At 46.7% G+C, this 21,684-nt stretch overlaps 1 protein-coding gene across 3 annotated transcripts in view; it reads right to left on the reverse strand.

Moving 5' to 3' along the window:
* The window catches only part of ATP11A (ATPase phospholipid transporting 11A), a 941,588-nt gene that overhangs the window by 612,666 nt on the left and 307,238 nt on the right, over nucleotides 1–21,684 (reverse strand). For all 3 annotated transcript variants that reach the window (XM_086934336.1, XM_086934337.1, XM_086934338.1), the window contains exon 3: nucleotides 1,224–1,313. In XM_086934336.1, coding sequence (XP_086790462.1) covers nucleotides 1,224–1,313 — 90 coding nt within the window. The remainder of the gene's footprint in view (nucleotides 1–1,223; nucleotides 1,314–21,684) is intronic.

The following is a 21,684-nucleotide window of genomic DNA, read 5'->3' on the forward strand; positions in this document are numbered from 1 at the left end:
TTTCCTGAGATGGGAGAGATTAAATGGATGTTTTAGCTGGGCGTCAACTGCTGCTCTTGACTAGCTGGTGCATTTTTGTGTAGACGGGGGTTCAGAATGCTTTCTTCAGGTGTGGGGGAACATGGGGGGAGGTGTGAGTGCCACTTCATGTCTCACCACCATTATGGGAATTGCTTGGTTCCTTTACTTTTGGTGTGGGGCTGTTTGGGGGAGGGGGGAGATGGGAGATGGGATGGGAAGGGGTGTTTATGATTGCTCTGGAGGGGTCCTCAGACATGAGCTTGATGCCACCCTCACTAGGGTTAGATCAGGGGGCTTGAAACTGATGCATGAAAATTCACTGATTCAGCAAAGAGTTGAACTGGGGGAAGGTTCTGCTTAAAAACAATTGATCAGTTCAGATAAGGAGGCAGTGTTCAACCTGTCATCACTAATATGTGTGCTTAGCAGTACTTCGTGTATAGTGATCTTGCTGACGCAACATAATTTTAGGATGTCTTCCGCTAAAAGAAAACCTGTTTTTCACAAATTATCTACAGCAATGCACAACCGCTCACAACATGATGGCTTGGAAGAAGTAAAGAGTAAAATGGTGTACTGATATATCGTGCAATCAACTTAATAGCTCTCTGTAGGCTGTTACAATGATCTGGCAGATTGGGGTTATAGAGCTTGCTGCTTCCAACTTAGTGACTGAACACCTACGAAAGTAAACATGTTATACCTGCTGGTACACCGTACACCATTCTATAATTGTCAAGGAGCCAGCCTATCCAGCTGTTAAATTACATAGGTGAACAATTTGACCCGGGCTAGCCTTTCAACTGCAGTGAGATTACTTGCAGTATTAAAAATTCAGAACCAGTGCTGGGGTGGGCATACTCTGAACCTCTGGTTTCTTGAAGCGTACTATTGGAGATTAGGTGTAGGTGTCATAAAATGAGATTATCGTACCGCTGTAGTACAGGCCAAGGCAGAGATGGCTAAAGAAGGACAAAATCCCCTCAGGTCAATTGTACAGCTTATTCCTGCTATTAAGGCACTTAGAACAAGACTTTCCATTGCCCATATTCCCAATGTTCTCCAAAGTTGTCACCGTCCTTGAAAGGTGGCACATGTGGTGACACTAACAACAAATGAATGTACTGTTGGTAAACCTAATATGCAGGCAGCACAGCTTTACTAAAATCAGGCAAGTAAAAAAAACATTTTTACTAACTTACCTGTACAAGAAATATGATGAGAAAGTAAAAGTTTGCTATTCTTCTGAACTGTTCAAACAAGTTCTTTGGTACAAAGTTCCAAAAGGTATACTGAAAAAAACACAAAACAAAGTGTTGTGTTACCAGTGCTTACAGGGTGCTTTAAAAGTAAATAGACAGTATAATGCAATATTCTGATGCTACATACTAATTCCAACATACATCAAGAGCTGACGGAAGTGGTAATCAAACTGATAACAATGGAGATGGCAGCAAATTACTTCAATCTAACAATTTTGTAATTTATCACTCGTCATGTTGCCCAGGACGTAAGCTTACAGTATAGATTTTCACAAATACATGTTTTAAGCTTCACATTAGGAAACTCTCTCACCAAAAGATTATGAATGCTTTTAAGAGAAAAGCAAATATCCTCAGTACACTGAGGGATATTACTGAACTATGTATAAGTTAGATTATTTGGGAGAAGAGATGGGCAAGATATACAGACAAAGAACAAGAAGCAGTTGTTTGCCCTGTGTTTACAGAATAACTGCATGTAGATCCCTTTTGTTAAATGTATGGAACTAGCCGAGACTCTTGGGGGATTGCATTTAAGAAAACAGGGCGAATAACAATATTTTAACTTCTGCTGCTGAAAGCTAAGTTGGTTTTAATTTAAATGTTTTAACAAGTTTAACTGTAATTCATGTGAAGTGTTTAATTTTGTTTGCACTCACTACTATAATTGTTGCTGGATTTGGTATAGCTCAAAAATGGGAAAATCAAATTCCACCTTCAATGAATAATTTGTGGACGTTAATGTGCCATTTCTATTAAATGAAATCTGTTATCTTAAAAGCCAAAGGAAAAAAAAGGTACAAGTGGTTATCAGAAGCCTGGGGATAACTGTTTAGATGTGAATTTTCTTGTTTACTTTATATGTCTCACACTCCAAAGTGATTTTATTCACAAGTTAATTAATTGCATGAATATAGCAGTATTAAGAAAACAGAATTGATATTCATGGTTAGCGAAACAGGTTAATAAAAACACCATATTTAATTTATAATGAATTTTAAAAGTCACTGTGGTCATTAAAACACTAAACAGTAACATCAGGTCATAAGGTGTAAAGTTTTCTCAACCACTGTCTAAAAATGGGTGATGCATGTAGATAGCCTGGTATTCTTCCCACTGAAGAATTTGATAACTGCCTGTCTACAGTTCCACACCCCCTGCCCACACCCCGTTGGCACAGTAAATGTCTATGTTCTGAATGAACCATGGGGCACATGTAAGATGGTTTCCTGCACTTATTTAGCCCATCTGCATGCTTTATAGTTGCCTCTGGTAGACCATTTGGGAGCCAAGTCCAAGGTAGGGAAGCCACCAAAACCCAAGTCTTTTTTGTGAACTTTAAATTGCAACAGTCCAAGTACGACTGATGAGCAGGGGCTCGATAGGAGTTTAAAACGATCCAAGCATGTGACTCTGACGCCTGTATGTTCTTATTTTGGATGTATGACTGCTTTTGCATGCTTTTAATCATGCTCTTCTTGAACTTACCAAGTGACGCTGATGAATTCCAGACATTGATTATATATAGGCAGTTAAAACATTCTAGTTAATATTCCCTGTGTGTCAATATCCTGACTATGTGGGATAGTTCAGCCAGAAGCAGGTAATAGTATGTGCCCTCTCTTGAAGATCTCAACTTAAAAAACATTTTCACAAAGACCCAATGTCTTGAGATGACTTGCTTAGTGACAACAAATTCTAATCTAACTTGCCCTGGAGATGCAATCCGTGGTGACCAGAAAATCTGCCTATAGGTGTTTACATTCATTGTTTCCAACAATTTTATTTCGCCGCCACACAATGGTTTGCGCTCATATGAGATGGTTGGCAGTAACTTTTCACTTAGAACCGTCAGCATCATCATTAGTATTTGTCCCCACAGGGCTGTATACAGAGATGAAGGCTGAAATCAATTCAACCGGTTTTAGATTTTATTTGATCATTGTGTGCTGTGAAGGTTCTTGGAGTCGGTGATTACTCCCAAATATTTGTATTCAGACTTCTAGGCATTTTGTGGTTATTCAAAAACCAGGGGCCCCATTTGTTAGACTTTTTGCTAATTGAGACCACTGTTTTTTTTAGTTTGATTTAAAGACTATTGGCTTTGGTGATCTCACACAATTTGTTTAAAAGCTTTTGCACACCTCCACCCAATCCTGTCATGTCCCCATACGTAGTGGGGAGTGAGTGTTGTGTGGTTGGCCGGGTGACACCTTCAAAACCCCGCAATGCCCAAACAAAGTGCTTCTGATCCGGATATAGACGTTATCCGGAGCCAGTACCAGTGGAACTGCCGTTCACGTCAGGTACCCAGCGTTCAAACCCTTGTTGACTTGCCCTCGCCCCTTTGTCCAGTCTCCTCGACCCTGTCAGCACCAAAGCGCTGCTACTGCCACTGAAGAGTCGAGTGCAGACGCACTCACTCTTCCTCGTGGCATTACACAGTGAGCACCGGAGCGGTCACCATCCCTCCCTTGTTTGTACTTTGTGGTGAGCACTGGAGCGCATCACCGTTCATCTCTTGTTTGTACACCACGGTGAGCGCGTCACCGTTCCTTCCGTGTTGGTACTTCGCAGTGAGCGCTGGAGCGCGTCACCGCCCTTTCCCTTTTGCGGGTGAGCGCAGGAGCGCGTCACTGCTCATTTCTTATTCGTACACCACGGTGACCGCTGGAGCCCATCGCCGCTTTCCTTTTCCTTTTACTACTTGCCGAGCACCGGAGTGCATTGCCCCTTCCATTTGTTCCACACCACGGTGAGCCCTGGAGTGCATCACCGACTCCCATTTCTTTTACCACACATCACGCGCAGGAGCGCATTGTTAATTTAATCCTCACAGTAGCGCAGGAGCGCCTGTTACTGTAACTGCTGATTTAAGGAATCCCCTGTTATTTTGAGACAGTGGTTTCCAGCGCAGGTGCACTGTGTGTTCTTTCCTAGTCCCTTGGTGGTAGGCGCACCCACCGGAGATTCCTGGAACAAACACATCCTTTCAGTTGACTGTTATTCTTCTCCCTAATATCCTCTTGACGAATGTATGTGTATGTGTGTATACTGGTTGAGGCAGTAAGTGACCCATTGTTGGCTATCTTTCTAGGCTACAGGTCAGGAAAGACAACAAACTCCACGGAGGGTCAGTTAACGTTTCACCACACCTTCAGGCACATCACTTCTCAAGGATTCCTTTCCTCGGGCTTCACCACGCCCCAGTCTGGTACTAATTAAAGTAGGACTAGGGTGCAGGTGGGAGACGGTGGAGGTTATTCATATCATCCCTGCTAGACTACTCTACAGGCAGACAGTAAGGCTTGTGGGGTCCTTGACAAATCCTAGTCATCTGGAAAGCATTCTGGACCCGAGTCGTTCGGTATGCTTTCCGAATGAGATCTGAATCGAGCCCTATATAGTATCTGCATGACAAGAGGACTTTGCGGCTGCAAAATGTGAATTTCTCCCGCCCAAAGCTTTTCCCGCTAACACCAAAGGCTTCAGAGGGCTATATAGCTTTCAGAGGACTTCGGCAGATAGTCTTCAACCTTGCCCCACTGGAGTAAAAAAAAAAAAAGACTAAGTCAGAAGGTAAACACTTTCACTGGGACGACCCGGTTGTTTATATCCCATCTGTGCTCCATCACGGTAGGCCTGAAAATACGCCTAGGTCTCGGTCAACCACGAACAGTGATTTTTGATTGGCGCTTTACTTTTTCATGCCACTTTTTCCCCTTGAAACTTTATAAATTCATGTCTCTAGTTCCCCTTTTTAGTTTTTTGTTGTTTTGCTGTCATTTTTCTTAATTCTTTGCCCATTTTCCTAGGTCAAACCTGTCTGCTCTCTTCCATGCCTACCACAGATTAATTCCAGGTTTTAAACTATTGAAACCTTGGATTTGACGTGATAGGATTTTGGGACCCATTATTGGGGTCGAACTCACATTTTCCCCAACTAATAACCCATTGTCTTACACCATCGCTGACCACAAATCATAAAAACTGACCGTTGCCTTTTGGGATTAATGTCCAGGTCTGAAAAGCAAAAAGCCGTATTTAGGTTTTCAACGTGGCACTTTTGATGGCCAAAAGATGCATTATTATGCCCAAATATGCGTTTACGGATAGCTCAATAATTAAAATGGGCTTAAGCTCAGAGTGCTGCACTACGCAAGCAAAAAATAAAAGGAATAAAGAATGTCAGCATAGAAAGGTATGACAATATTGTATTAGCCCTGACACTGGAGAATGAAGATAGACATTCCTAGATAATGCTATAACCAAATGCTGTAGGCGTGGCCATAGGTAGATTTCAAAGCATTCTCGCTGTATTTTTTGTTTTTGTGTTAACTTATTGTGATGGAGCTGCACATTGAGATGGGAGAGAATGGTGCCGAAACACGTTTGCTTACTTAGGATATCCTCGACACTGATATCCTGGGAGTTTCTACATAAGTTTGTCAAGAATATTCTCTACTATTCTATTATATGCAGACTTGCAGTGTAAATGTGAAATGTTCTGTAGCAACCAACAAAAATAGTTTTTTTATGGTTAGCATTTGATATGTACGGTTACTAAATAAAACTTGGCAAAAATATTTATAAAATCTATGCATATAGGTATGCATTTCTAGCTTAAGATTTTTTTTATATCACAAAGCTAATAAGACGGCTACAGATGTCTCTAGATGAGACCTAATAAAAACAGCTGAAAAAGAGGACATACTTTCTTGCACGTGAGTGGATTCGCCATTAAACTGAAAGCGAGGAAGTGATAGAAGAAAAGAAAATATTTCAAGTTTGACGGTTTAAACATGAAGAACCTGAAAGCTCTTGGGGGCTTAAAGTATTTACGCGGAAAATAGTGAAAAATCTAAATATGAAGTCTTTGAGAAGTGAAGAAAAGGGAGAGTTGAGACCCACAAGGATGGTATTCATATTGAGGCGTCTGAATGTTTATGCCAATATTTTGTAATTCTGTAACTATTTTAAATTTTCTGCATGCTTTTTATGTCCAGCATTGATATATTAAAATTTTTGCTTGGAAGCCTTGGCATTAATATTTGCTCACACGTATTAAAAATGTAACATACATTTTCGAAGCGAATAAATTATTTAGTGTTGATATTTTAACAAGTCCTGCATTTTACTTATTTAAAGTCAGCAATAGCAAAAGTTGATCAGAGTGTGAAACTGCATATTTTAATTTGCTGTTTTCCCCAACATTGAAGAGGGTGCATGGGCAGGTTCTGTTCAAGAAAAAAAAAGTCACATGCCTTTAGTGACTATCTCTGGTGGGCACAAAAATCTCACTGTAGATTCCTCGCCTCATGAATATGTTCCAGCTGCCAGCTCCTATATAGAATCTTTTCCATTAATAGAAGAGATGGGAAGGTGTGAAGAGTGAACTTGTCCAGTTAAATTATGACAACAGTCTCTGCCTGAAGTTATCTGACCCTACAGACTGAAGTCAATGCCATTAAGAATAGTCTTCAGAGTTAAAACAGTTAATTTGGCATCAGCACGAATGTAAGAGCAATGAGAATAGTTAACAAAAGAGTCAAATCTCAGTGAGCAATAATAAACAAAATAGGAGGAGACCAATACAGTAAACCTTTTAGAAAACACAACATTAGTGGTGACATAAATGAACAAGCATTGGCATAACCAATAGGTCTCGCCTTTGGGATCTTATAAGTATTTAGCCATGCAGCACATTATCCTGGGTGCTACAACATCTATAGTTACTTCATCTGCCACTGGTGAATGGCCATGCTGTAGCTAGGAGCAGCGGTACAAAAGGGGGTGGTAATGGACGGGGCATCTGAACCAATCAAACGCTCACACCCAGTCAAAAGATCTGGGTTTAATCCATCACCGTTCTTTAGCCCACTCTGCCACCCCAGTTCAGACATGGCTATATGCAAATCAGTCTGACCCTGTGCGTCATGGGAACAATCCAGCCCAAACTGCCAAGCCATGCCTTCCCTGGACCGGAAACAAGCTTCCGAGGACCGGTTTCTGGCATTCCAGCCGTGTTCAGCCCGGCTTGCTCGAATCCAGTGGCAAAGTGAGCAAGGGACTCACGTCTGAGCATACCCTGCCACACTTATGGCGGCCAAAAGCGGTACAAAAGGGGGTGGTAATGGAAGGAGCATCTGAACCAATCAAACACTCACACCCAGTCAAAAGATCTGGGTTTAATCCATCACCGTTCTTTAGCCCACTCTGCCACCCCAGTTCAGACATGGCTATATGCAAATCAGTCTGACCCTGTGCCTCATGGGAACAGTCCAGCCCGAACTGCCAAGCCATGCCTTCCCTGGACCGGAAACAAGCTTCCGAGGCCCGGTTTGTGGCATTCCAGTCGTCTTCAGCCCGGCTAGCTAGGAGCAGTGCAGACTGTGGGCCCTGAGCATGATAACAATGCCATTAATATGTCCTTAAACGTTCTGTTTAATGATAGTACTGGTCACATTTCATTACTGTTTCGGTTCTGGCTTCCTGTGAATAAGTCCAGCTGGTCGTATTAACAACAATCCACATGCATAACTTCAAGGAGGGCGTACTTTGTTTTGTATTTCATGGGTATACCGGAGGAAAGAGTTCATGCACTTCGAAAGGAAAGGGGGCGAGTACAGTGCTAGGTGTGTAACAGACTTTGTTTATACATTTTTACGAAGTAACTGGCAAATATACCACCCCAGCTCTCTCAGTAATGAAGTTTATTTGTGGAATGTCATGTGTTGGTTGGCTGTTCTGGCAGACAATGGCTGTGTGAGAATTCTATAACACCATGGGATATTGAATTCAATTATGGCACACTAACCAGACCAGTTAAAGGATGGAAAATCATAACAGTGCATTGATTAAATGTTTTTTAACTGCTTAAGTTACAATCGTACATCATTTTCTGTCACGCAACTATCCATGCCCCAGCCCTACTTGCTTCTGGGAGCCACCGGCCTGCCGTGAAATCTCCAGATTTCCATGCAGGCTAGTAGCACTCTGGCCCCAGCGCGATCCCAGGAGAGAGTCAGGGTGCCTCAGAGAGCACAGCCCGCGTCCCAGAGTCAGGAGGGGAGGTTCCACTCGAAGGTAGCAAGCAGAGGGAAGGGGGAGGAGAAAACTTCAAGCGCAGACATCAAAAGCTCTCTGCACAGTTGATGAGCAAATCTTTGCTTTTATTCATATTTTATACAGATGACAAAAAAATGTGTAATAACTCCTTGTCTCTCGGATGAAGAAGGGTAACAGGCTGTGCATGTGCAAGGGTTCTAAACCTAGAAAACAGCATGCCGGGGAGCAACATGTTTTTTCGATTCGATGGGGAATGCACTAATATTGCACAATATGCAGAGCTTCGAAGTGCTTTGGATATAAAGAATACTCAAGAAAGGAGCCCCAAATCGGCCTCTAAGGCATACCCCCAGATAGCAATTGAGGCTTTCGCAAGCGCGGCCACGCGAAGCAGAGCAAAAAAAAGCCTTTGAAATCTGACACTGAACATATGGCACACTGCGCGTAACCGCAAGGTCTAGGCCGTAGGCGTCACCATTTTAAGAAAAAGGTGGGACAAAAAGCCGCCTTTGGCCAATTGCGTGCTTTCATTTTTTAAAGCGACACGCAAAGGCTAATGAAATGTCACTGCTTAAAGCACAAGCTTGCTCGAAGTGATTTCAAGAAGCAGATTCCTAGAGCAGCGCATGCGCACTGCGCAAGGCTCGACCTAAAAAGGAAGCTCAGGAAGGCTCACGAAGGCTGATACAGTAGTCAAATAATCTTTAACATTAGCTACTGTTAAACCCTGTTGGGCAGAAGATGAAACCTAAGACATCAGAAAGGCAGGAATTCAATGGGTTTAGACCTTCCACCTTGCACCAATAAACCAACTTTTCTGTGGTGGGTTTCTGTGCAACCAAAATTACATCTGCAACTTAAAATCATAAGCCAAAGTTCTGTAGCTGAGACATTCAATCTCTGCACGTGCAGCCACAGCATCTGAGAACTGGGGTAGAGGCCCTGACCATCCTGGGACGAGTGTAGGCCCGCACTGTGCAGGACAGCAGAAAGGGTCAAATGCTGAGTGCCAAAAGATCGGCATACAAGTCCTCCTCGCCCAGTCTGGGAGGATCCGAATCAGCTGTGTTTCCCATGACCTTTGACAGAAACAGAATTGCTGGGAATGCACATGGCAGACTCCGTGACTAACTGAACCTAAAGCCATCCCACAGGTAACCATTCAGACGAAAGTGTATGGCATAAAACTGAGGACACTTCCAGTTCCAAGCAGTGGCCAAGATATAGACCCAGGGACACCCCAATCTGGAGATGACCATTTTCATCACATAGGGAAAGAAGTTACCATTTGTTGTCCTCTAAAGAGAGAGGGAACTTTAAGCATCTCCTCCACTTGCAGAGAACTGAAGGGACAAACCACAAACAGACTGGAGGGATACATCTACAAGTGCAGATCTGGATGGACTAGAAGATTTGCACCTGAGCTGACAGGTTAACCCCGGTGTTGGTATCACTTCTTTCCCAAGCACCACTAGAAGGGCTCTCATTAGTCATCTAGTGTGAAGCACCAACAGGATGTACAAGGCCATCAGACCCAGCAGGCACAGGACCTGTAGAACCGGGGTCTGTGTCGGAGTCATACATTGCAATCATATCTGGAATATTCAAAATCCTCTGAGGAAGAGGATCAGTCTTTATGAAGTTCATGTCCAGTACCACTCCTATCCAGCACAAGGTATAGAGACGGGTTGTACAGCACTGAAGATGATCCTTGACCAGCACCAAAGAGCCTGCTTTCAGCAGCCAGTCATCCAGGTACAAAAATACATGGGCTTCTGCTCTACACAATCAAGTCGCCACAACTGCCGACGCTTAGGTGACAAAAACTGTTGCAATTGTTTTGTCAACCTGCAGAACCATTAACCAATAGTCTTGGGACCCCATGGTGAACCCCAAGTACCACCCAGGGGAGGGAGAACTGGTATATGGAAATAGGAATCCTGGGGCCTGGACTTTTCTTTTGGTGCAGGACCAAGACAGATTTGCATTTGGCTGTTCACTGTCTACAGTGGCAGAGTGGGTGAAAGATTATGGGCCGAGTTGTGACCCAAGTGATTGCTAGAGGCTCTGAGTATTTTAAGCATTCCTTCCAACACCTTGTGTTTGGTCAAGGGATGACAGCCAATCCTGCATCGAAGTCAAGCAGGATCTTCCCATGGGACAACATCTTGAACTTATCCTGTGGATACCAAACAGGTTAAAAAAGTGAAGGTTGAGAATGATCTTGGACCGCCATCCTTCTTGGGGCCAAATGAGTAAAAAGGAATAGAATCCTGTTCCCTTTCCTCAAGAAGTATCATTTCATATCTAAGGCCCCTTTGTTCATCCCAGCAAGTACTTCTGCCTCAAAAATCAAGGTGTACCAGAGAGCGCATCTATTCGAAAGAAGGGCAGCATAAAGGGGGAACCCTAGAAGGGTTGGGCAGACAAAGGACTGGACTGAACTCTCTGCAACTTCTGTGTTTCAGTTTCTCAAAGGGCTTGAAGTAGAGCTTGCTCCTTGTGCAAGAAGTCTCAGGAACTGCAAAAACCTCACCTTCCTCTTGGACCGTTTGTCTCAGTTGCCACAGATGGAACCGCAACCCGACTCTGTCACCAAGACTGCCGGCGGTTCTGTAACCTGAAGGCACCAAAGAAGGCAACACCGCACTTCAACCCTGGTCTCACCCATGACGACGACCGCCGTCACCACCGAACCACTGCTTGCACTGCGACTTGTGAGCACTGCGCTCCACACCACCACGCTTCACTCCGCCACCCTGGTCTCACCAACGCCATTGCCCGCTGACATCGTTGCCGTGGTCCGCACCATGGTCTGGGGGCACCGCTCTTAAGCTACATGAAGCACCGCCTTGTCCCACCGACGCTAGCCCCATCACCACATGCACCATGACTGTCAGCACGGTGACGAGCACTGCCCAGCTTAGCACCATAGTCCTAGTCTCACCAACGCCGCTGGATGACCGCCACCGAGCCACCGGCTGCACCACGATCTGAGGGCACCGCACGCCGCACCGCTCCGCTTCACACTGCAGCCTTAATGACCGCTGCTGTCGGAACACACTGCCGATGTCTTCTGACACCGATGCCGGTCCGCACCAAAGAGGTTGACCAAAACTGTTGGATTTGGTCGTTTTCAGCACCGCGATAGCACCAGAAGGAGCTACTGACTTCAAGGAACTGCATTCCTAAGGTTATTCTTGCATAGTGCATATTCTGATTATTTTATGTTGGATTTTTATCTTTTGGTCTTGTTTTACACAGATAAATGTTGGTTATTTTTCTAAAACTGGTGTGGTGTTCTTTTGTAGTCTTTTCACTGTATTACTGTATGTTATGTGCAAATGCGTCACACTGCCTTTGTGATAAGCCTAACTGCTCATGCCAAGCTACCAAGGGGGTGAGCAGGGGTTATTTCAGAAGTGTATCCCCCTAATCCTGACTAGGAAGATGGGTCCCTACTTGGACAGGGTAACAACCTGCCAACTAGAGACCCCCATTTCCAACAATGCCGGTCTACAATTTTGCGAAACGGGCCTTGAAGGCCAGGAGCTTCTGGGCCATGACCGGTTGCTCCCTCCTCGCTCCTCTCCCATTGCTGCTGCTGCCTGTCTCCCATTGCTTCTGCTGCCTGCCTGCCCTGGTGATCATCGCAGCCCTCACAGAACTATACGGTATCGCCTGCGATCAGCTACATTAGCGTAGTGTCATCTCAGAAGCTACTTATAATTACGTAGGCTCCGCAATTTATCAGACCGACTCTCATAGCGCTTGAAATTGTAGCACCGCCCGCCCTGCGTTATATTTGAGTGTGTGTGCTCTCTTCTAACAGCAACTGCATTACACCGATTTCTCTCTCTGTGACTCAGGCTATTTACTGCCCCTGCCTCGCCTCCCCTTTGACCTCCATTTTGTATTCCGTGTTGTTGTTTCCAGGCTCGCCCCTCCTCCCCGCTACCGCCTCCCAGCTGCTGACCCTCCCACGCTCCGCCCCCCCCCCATCCTTTAAATGTCAGATGTCCCAACGCGCAGCGTCCACGCGCTACGTACACGCCGAAGGTGCGCCAAAGGTAAGCCCGTCTACGCCCGTCCGCGCCTGGACCGCGCCCAGCGCCATACCCCCTGGCCCTCGCACTGCCCAGCCCTCCCGCATTACTTACGATGCCACCACCCTCCTAGCCCTTAACCCTGGCCGCTCCCCCATCTGCGTCCAAGCCGCTCCTGGACACACCCATGGACCCTTCCCTTGCAACTCCTGCAAGTTCGACGGCACCAAGAACAACTCCTCATCTACGAACACACTACAGATATCCGATCCCAACCACCTACAATGCATACTGCTCAACACCCGCTCGGTCCACAGACACGCCATTGACCTCTGGAATCTACTAGACACAATCTCTCCGGACGTCGCCTTCCTAACAGAAACATGGATGAATGCCTCTTCTGCCCCAGACATCACCATTGCCATCCCGAAAGGCTATAAGATCACTCGCAAGGACCGTACCGGCCACACAGGAGGAGGCATCGCTATCGTCCATAAGAAATCCATCCGCATCTCAACCAGCTCGGACGTCAATCTCGCCAACTCTGAACATCTTCACTTCCAGATCCACATCAATCCCAAGACCACACTCAGAGGCACCCTCCTTTACAGGCCACCAGGACCCCGCGCACAATTTAGTGAAGACATCACGGACTTCATCACACCACACGCGCTCCCCTCCGAGGACTACATCCTCTTGGGAGACCTCAACTTTCACCTTGAAAAGAACAACGACCGCAACACCACCACCCTTTTGGACAACCTCGCAAACCTCGGACTTAAACAACTTGTCACTACCTCCACCCACATCGCAGGTCACACACTCGACCCTATCTTCACCTCCAGCAAACATGTTTCCTTCAGCCACACCACAGCTCTGCTTTGGACTGACCACAGCTGCGTTCACTTCACCTACAACAAGCACACATCCAACAACCACCCCCAACCCACTCTGCAAAGAAACTGGAACAAAATCACCATCGACCAGATCTCCTCATCGCTTCTTCAAAAGCCCCCCGCCCACTCCTCAAACCTAGACCAAGCAGCCACCAACCTCACCCAATGGTTATCCAACAGCGCCGACATCCTAGCACCACTGAAAAAACGACAAATCAAACTAGGCAGCAAGAAGGCCTCCTGGTTCAACGATGATCTTAAGAAATCCAAGAAACTCTGTCGCTCCCTGGAGAAGGCCTGGAAAAAAGACCCAACCACCAGCACCAAAGACGCCTTCAAAAACGCCACCCGCATACACCACCAACTAATCCGAAATGCCAAGAAAGCAGCCTTCAAGGACCGTCTAGACAACAACGCCCACAACAGCAAGGAATTATTCAACATCGTCAAGGAATTTACCAACCCCTCTGCCAACTCCAACGACATCACCCCCTCTCAAGCCCTCTGCGACTCCCTAGCCTCATTCTTCCACAACAAAATTGCAGACATCCACAACAGCTTCGACAACCAACCCGGGGACCAACCCACCCAATCACCTGCAGGACCCCTACCCCCCCTGAACATCCTCAATGACTGGAAGCCAATCTCCACTGAGGACACCATCCGTCTGATGAACTCTATCCACTCAGGATCCCCCACAGACCCTTGCCCTCACCACATCTTCAACAAAGCAGACTCCATTATTGCACCGCACCTCCGAGACGTCATCAACTGCTCCCTCAACTCCGCAACCTTCCCGGAAAGCTGGAAACATGCCGAACTCAGCGCCCTCCTGAAGAAACCCACAGCTGACCCCACCGAACTCAAAAACTATCGCCCTATCTCACTCCTTCCTTTCCCGGCCAAAGTCATCGAGAAAGCTGTCAACAACCAGCTCGCCGCATTCCTCGAAACCAACAAATCCCTCGACTCCTCACAGTCCGGCTTCCGAGCCAAGCACAGCACCGAAACCGCCCTCATCGGAGCAACAGACGACATTCGAACTCTACTGGACAATGGAGACACAGTCGCCCTCATCCTCCTCGACCTCTCCGCAGCCTTCGACACAGTCTGCCATAGCACCCTTCTACAGCGCCTCAAAAACATCGGAATACAAGGAAAAGCACTGGAATGGATCACCTCGTTCCTCTCCGGAAGAACCCAGAGAGTCCGCCTTCCACCATTCAAGTCAGAGGCCACTGAAGTCATCTGCGGCGTACCTCAGGGGTCCTCACTCAGTCCCACCCTCTTCAACGTTTACATGAGCCCCCTCGCGGCCATCGCACACCAACATAACCTCAACATCATCTCCTACGCCGACAACACTCAACTGATCCTATCGCTCACCAGAGACCCTAACACGGCCAAAACCAACCTACACGAAGGAATGAAAGAAGTAGCCGAATGGATGAAGCACAGCCGTCTGAAACTGAACTCAGACAAAACAGAAGTCCTCATCTTAGGTACCTCCCCTTCGCCTGGGACGACTCTTGGTGGCCAGAGGCCCTTGGAAAAGCACCCATCCCGACGGACCACGCACGGAACCTAGGCGTCATCCTGGATTCCTCACTCTCGATGAACAGACAAGTCAACGCCGTTTCTTCATCTTGCTTCAACATTCTTCGCATGCTCCAAAAAACATTTCGCTGGATCCCCACCGAAACTAGAAAAACAGTCACCCACGCCCTGGTCACGAGCCGACTGGACTACGGAAACACCCTCTACGCCGGTACCACCGCAAAACTCCAGAAAAAACTACAACGCATCCAGAACGCCTCAGCCAGGCTCATATTAGACATCCCGCGTAAAGAACACATCTCTGATCACCTGAAAAACCTCCACTGGCTCCCCGTCAATAAGAGGATCACTTTCCGGCTCCTAACCCACGCACACAAAGCACTCTACGAAATCGGACCCGAATGCCTCAACACACGACTATCCTTCTACACCCCCTCCCGCCAGCTACGATCCTCCAACCAAGCCCTTGCCACTGTACCCCGCATCAACAAAACCACCATGGGAGGTAGATCCTTCTCCTACCTAGCAGCTAAAACTTGGAACTCACTTCCCACTCACCATCGCCTTACTCAGAACCACCTAGCATTCAGAAAACATCTCAAAACGTGGATATTCGACAAGTGACTCCCCACCCTCTTCAAGCGCCTTGAGACCCTCTGGGTATGTAGCGCGCTATATAAATCTTTTGACTTGACTTGACTTGACTTTCTGCTGTTAAATGCCCATTGAAAGAACCACCCTACTGCTCTCACTTGATCTGAGCTCCCCAACTGTCCAACATCCGTTGTCTGCTTAAATATTGGAAAGTATTAGTGGCTGTCCTGGGCTCTAGCGTATTGTCAAATGTAAATGTAAATGTACAGGAATTTATATAGCGCAAATCACCGAGCGGTTTCTAAGCGCTTGCTTAGGGAACCTGTCCTGGTATTCCCCTGTGAGATAACCCCGGCAGGGTATCCGCAAGGTGAAAGCCAGGCATCCCGCCGCGAGGGGCCGTTGTGGAGATTAAGCAAGCTATTGCCCAGAGTCGCAGAGTGTGAACCCGTGAATCGAGTAGTCACCGGAGCGAGAATTGTCATGTCCATGGACATTTTTAGGACTCAAGACCCCGCCGAACCGGGAATTGAACCCTGGTCCCGGGCTGACCTCTGCTTCCAGGTCTGCCTCCTCTAACCAGTGAGCCACACTTCTTGTCAATAAGAGTGCTTAAGTCTAATCTACTATCCCCTGTAACTCCAACAGAAATGGTGTCATCTGACAGTTGGCAATCAGGGCAAGCTCCCAGAACCTCCAGAGTTGCAAGCAAGAGAGAGAGAGCATCTGCAAATGAACTGACACTCCCTGATATGTGCTGTCAGCCTCAAGGAGCGGGGTTTCTGCGTGGCTCTGAAAGTTAGTTTTGCGAAGGTCCTAAAAGCTGAGATCACACGCCCCACAAAATTAATTTTGGCAAGTAATTTCTGTGCATCTCTCAGGGTTATCTTTCTTTAATCACTTTGCACATGTCTACTAGTTTCTCCTTCACAAGTCTGCAGACCCTTTGATCGGAGTCCAAACAATGGCAGCCTGATTGTGGGATCAACTGCCTTGCCTAGCGCTTGCAGCACCCATAGCAATTTGGCAAGCTCTTGAAAGGCGGGCAGCAAGGCACTGCTCTGACCACCACCAGCGCTACTCACAAACAAAATGTCACCCAGATAGTGGAGCTTGCTTCCTTCCAGGTGTCACTTACATACTGCCCACTCCAAGAATGCATTTAACGCTACGAAGTCAGTGCATAAAACAGAGCAACCCATTAGCAAGCATTTGTCATAGTAAAATTGCCCTTCAAACTAGAAACCAAGCAAGTGAAAGCTATCCGGGCTGACTGGTAGTGAGAGGAATGCTAACTCTATGTCTGCTTTTGCCATTAATGCACCTCTGCTGACTGTCCTCACCATGTTGATGGCATTATTCCAACAGTGCAAAAGTAACCGAGCAGTTCTCTTGACTGAAGTCATTGACAGATCTGCCCTGAGGGTAAAAGAAATGCCTAATCAGCCTGTATTGGGGAGGTCTTTCTGTAGGACTATATTATAAGGTTGGGTAGCAGCTGCTCGCGGAAAGAGCCATCTATCCTGCCAAGCTTTAATTCTTTACAAAACGTTCTCCCTTAGTACTCCTGAGTGCTCTGCTACTGACTTCAGATTCTTGCTGTTCTTTGCTTCTTCCTGACCCTCGAATGGTATTTGAAAGACCTCTTCTAAGTCTGTCACGAGTTCCTCTGCTTCCTAGACCCTATGATACTCACCCAGCAGCCTCCTTAACACGCCTTTCTTGATGGGTGTTGGGGCTAGCTGCTCGCTCTCTGCTCCCTCTTTTGGCATCTCCCTCAGATGGTATCTCCCCCAGGATATTTCACTAGCTGGACAGATGTCCTAGTCTTCGTTACTTTTAGCAGTTTTGTTTTTTTTAATCAATAATTGCCCACTGGCTTTGATTTTCTACATTTGCTGCTTCGGTGACCCTCCCGTGCAAGTGCAACAACATATCTAAATTTAGATGTTGCTCCCCCTGTGAAATCATCTCTTTCTAATTTCCAACAGATTACCAGTGCACCTTTGTAATCTTTTCTCCCCACGGGAAGCATTGAACTTACCCGTGCTTGAGTACCTGTCTTGTCTACTCTTCATTGGAGTTGGGAAATGGGAGAGGAACAAAGGTTGCTGTTAGCTCCTGTTTATGCCTTACCTGGCTGACACCATCTTGTATGTGTGCCCCACTAAGTCCATGTGATTCCATTTCAGGTTAGGCCACGTCTGCATTTTTAGCCTGCAGCCCCGGTCATACTGCAGATTCTGGTTAGAACATCTTGTGAGGTTCATGAATTCTAGACTCATAAAGCCGTAGTGCTACTTCCTTCTGCATGAATTTCGCTATTATTACGCATGTCATTATCCTGAAAGGCTCCAGACAGGTTTCTATGTGTCTATCCTTCATGAACCTACACCCTTCTTTCTTATGCTCATCTTTCTTGTTGTCGTGATGCAATAAATCGGAACCTGCTTTCTGAACTTCAAGCAATATCAATGTATTCTCTGAAATACATTCTCTCTTTTTATCGATAGCACAATTATGCTAGGTACATCAGTCGCTTTCGATGCCATCAGTGGTTTTCCACAAGTTGGCCTAAAGTATACTGTAGCTGGTTGCCAGCAAATGCGGGGTTTGCATGTGTCCAAGGATGCATAACTGGTTATCCAGAGCCCCTAGACCAAGCCAACCTAAGTGGGTAAGTGCAGAGATCTGATAGCCCAAGTTTAACCATGCTTGCTGCAAGCCACTACAGAGCCCAGCTTGCAGTGGGTTGTGCCTTGCTACAGAAAGACCTTGCTGCCCCTGTGACGTCTGTGTGGTGCATCTGCTCCCCATCCATTACTGCACAATGCTTTATTGGAGGAAACCTGTGGGCCCACCCTGAGGAATGGTAGGCTATGTGTAGTGTGCCCCATGGTGTGGCTGTGCCACCTACATAATGCCAATGCCTCCTAGCTAGATCTCCCCAATCAATTCTGCCCAGCAAAGCCCGGTCTACCCCAATGGTGCTTGGCTGCCTGGTCCCAATTGCCCTGTCTGGGTTGCACTTAGCTGACCACTTGGTTGCTCCAAATTGGTGCGTCCTCTACCTTGTTGGGACCATGTGCCCTGCACTTGCTACTCCTAGCCACCATAAGATTTTGCATCTGACCTAGGACACTGGTATATAACATGACCTGGTACTGCCCCCAGGGCCCGATACAAGGCATAGCCTGTTGCTGAGCACACTGTATTGCTTTCCCAGTTCGCCTATGTGCAGGCATGTTAACTGTCTCCTGCTTGCATGCCACATGGCAGTGGCATGCTGCTTTGGCCTGCTTGCTGCGGCAACTGCAACTTCTGTTGGCAGTCCCCCCAGAGTATCTATCCCATGGACCCTTGATTTTGTGGCTGTTGTTGGCGCGGATTTGTGCCCTGAGTGTTTGCTGCCACTATTGGCTCACCTATTCCAACCACTTGCCCCATGTATAACACCCTACTGGGTTCCACAATTGTTGCACCTGTGCAGGGTGCCCTGGATGCCCAATGCTGCGTCTTGAGCTGCCCATTAGCAATCGCTGCTGTCGTTTGTGAATCCTGATGGTTCCCGGGCTGCTCAGTGGTAGCTGACTTGCAAGTACTTGCTGGCTCCCCGGGAACTCTCCAAGCAGCTACTTCAATAAGCATGGGCATAGCCAAAAGGTCTCGTCTTTGGGACTTTATAAGTGTATTGCCAGAGCAATTGGCTTTGCAAATGTTTACAAAAAGTGATACCTTTGAAGGCTACATGAATGAGGCATGTTATGCCACTTACAAGAGATGACTACTCAAGGATCTTTAAAATAGCATAATTTTGAAAAATATAATTAGATCACAGGATGCAGCGCACTTTGTGTTTTAAAAGCAATTTTACTAAGCTGCAGTTGCTTATGTTTATTAGAAAATCAATAAAGATTTCCAAGATCATTTGTCGGTTGCTATAATGTCAAATTACCACTATAATAATGAGAGGCAATAAAGATGAAAATGTGCATAAATAAAATACATAGTGTCTCAAAACTTAAAACACTATATTGTGGTGTGCGCTGTAAATCCCCTCTTGTCCCGCTGCACATCTCTAGCATAGTAACACCGCTGATGCAATGTTTCAGAGCTCCAGAGTTTCCTGAAGTCCATGTGTGAGTTGGTCATCCAGTCTAGATTTTCTCACTGCATTGTCTAATTTGAAGCCTTGGTTTTATACTATGTTAGTTATGTTAAGTTAGCAATGTTTTGTAGAGCGCTCGTTCATCAGTTGGTTTCTTGGCGCTAAGGAGGCTAGGGGTTCGCCAGGCTGAGGCAGATCATTAATAGGCAAGTGTGAATAACCATGTTTTGAGAGACTTCCTGAAATTGAGCAGGTTTGTGCTTAGTCTAATTTCCAAGGGGATGGAATTCCATAGTCCAGGGGCTAGGGTCGCGAACCTGCATCCCCCTTGACGCTTCAGCATAAAGGTGGGCACTGTGAGGAGGTGGAGATGGGCTGAGCGGAGGTTGCGTGAGGGAGTGTAATGGGAGATGCGGTTGTCGATGAATTTGGGGCTGCAACCGTTTAGGGATTTGTACACCAGGCAGCCAACTTTAAAAGCACAGCGCTGGGGGATAGGGAGCCAGTGCAGTTTCCTGAGGAGAGGGGAAGCATGTTGCCACCTGGGTTGTTGGAATATTAGTTTTGCTGCTTGGTTTTGTACCAGTTGAAGTCACCTGGTGATGCAGAGTGGGCGTCCCAGGAACGTGGCGTTAGCATAGTCGAGACGAGATAGGACCATGGCTTTTACGACCTGGACTAGTGCAGTTTGAGATAGTAGCCTGCATATCTTCTTTATTTTTTCGTAGCTGCAGAAAGCAGGTGGAGATCACGGTGCCTATGTGCGCTTTAAGGGAAAGGTCGTTATTAATGGTGACCCCAACGCTTTTTACTGATGTGGTGGGAGTGGGGGGTTGGGAGGGGGGGGGGGGTAGCCTAGGTTGTTTGGCCAGTAATGTGGGCCCCAGTGTCTGTGTGCAACGCCCGTCAGTATCAGTTCAGTTTTACTGGGGGTCAGCTTTAAATTATTATGATCCATCCATTGGCGAATAAATGTCATGGTAGCTTGGAAGTCCGAGCTTGACTGGGGAGAGTTGTCGATCTTGAACAGGAGTTGGAGGTAATCAGCGTAGTTAAAGACGGTGACTCTTCTTTCTTTCAAGGATCTTATTATTGGGAGGAAGTAGAGGTTGAACAGGTGGGAGGAGAGGGACGAGCCCTGTGGAATTCCACATGTCATTTTTAGTTTGAGGGCGGTGAAAAGGCCGGTACGAACTGCCTGGGTGCGTTTTTTAGGAAGGATTTTATCCAGCTGAGTGCTTGGCCCTGGATGCCTGCCTCGTTGACACGATCAGCCAGGATGTCATGGTCGACCATGTCGAAGGAAACCGAAAGATCAAGCAGCACCAGGGCCTGGGGCGTGCCTGTGTCCGCTTTTTCGCGTAGGGAGTCAAGTACTGCTATGATCACTGTTTCCGTGGAATGCGAAGGCCGAAAGTCGGCTTGGCTAGGGTCAAGGAAGCCTGTCTGTTCCAGGAAATTGGACAAGCATCTGGCCATGTGGGCTTCCAGCAATTTGGCCATGTAAGGGTGTAAAGAGATGGGGCGGTAGTTTGCTGGTATCTGGGGATCTGTGCCTGGTTTCTTAAGGAGGGGGACTACAATGGCTTCCTTGAAGGCATTGGGGACAAAGCCTTGGTCCAAGGAGGGGTTTAGGAGGGCAAGGGCTGGATCCGGGAAAGCCATGAAGGCCGTTTTCAGTACGTGAGGGGGGCAGGGGTCCAGAGGGGACCTTATCTAGTAGTTTGTTCAGGGTCTCTGTATAGATGGGGGTGAAGGAATCCAGAGAGTGGGGGTTCCCGGAGGTGGGTGTGGTGGTCCCTTGCGAGGTCTTGTGGAATGCTAGCTTTGATGGTAGTTGTTTTGTCGATAAAGTGGGTATTCAGAGAGTCGCAGAGGGCCTGCGATGGCTTGGGTTTGTTTAGTACTACCCTGATAATACCAGGATAAAAATACTTTAAAAACTGAGTGATTTGGAATACAAAAATACAAATTTGGACTGGATGAGTTACACCCATATGGCCCAGGGAGGCTTGAGTGCATTGCCTTCTTTTTAGATCAAATGTGGAAGTGTGCTGAATAAAAATAAAAAACTATTTACTTTGTTGTTTATGCCGAGAAGATGCTGGACTGAAAGCAAACATGAGACTTAA

Source organism: Lissotriton vulgaris, chromosome 8 (genome assembly GCF_964263255.1).
Source record: "Lissotriton vulgaris chromosome 8, aLisVul1.2, whole genome shotgun sequence".
Taxonomy (NCBI): domain Eukaryota; kingdom Metazoa; phylum Chordata; class Amphibia; order Caudata; family Salamandridae; genus Lissotriton; species Lissotriton vulgaris.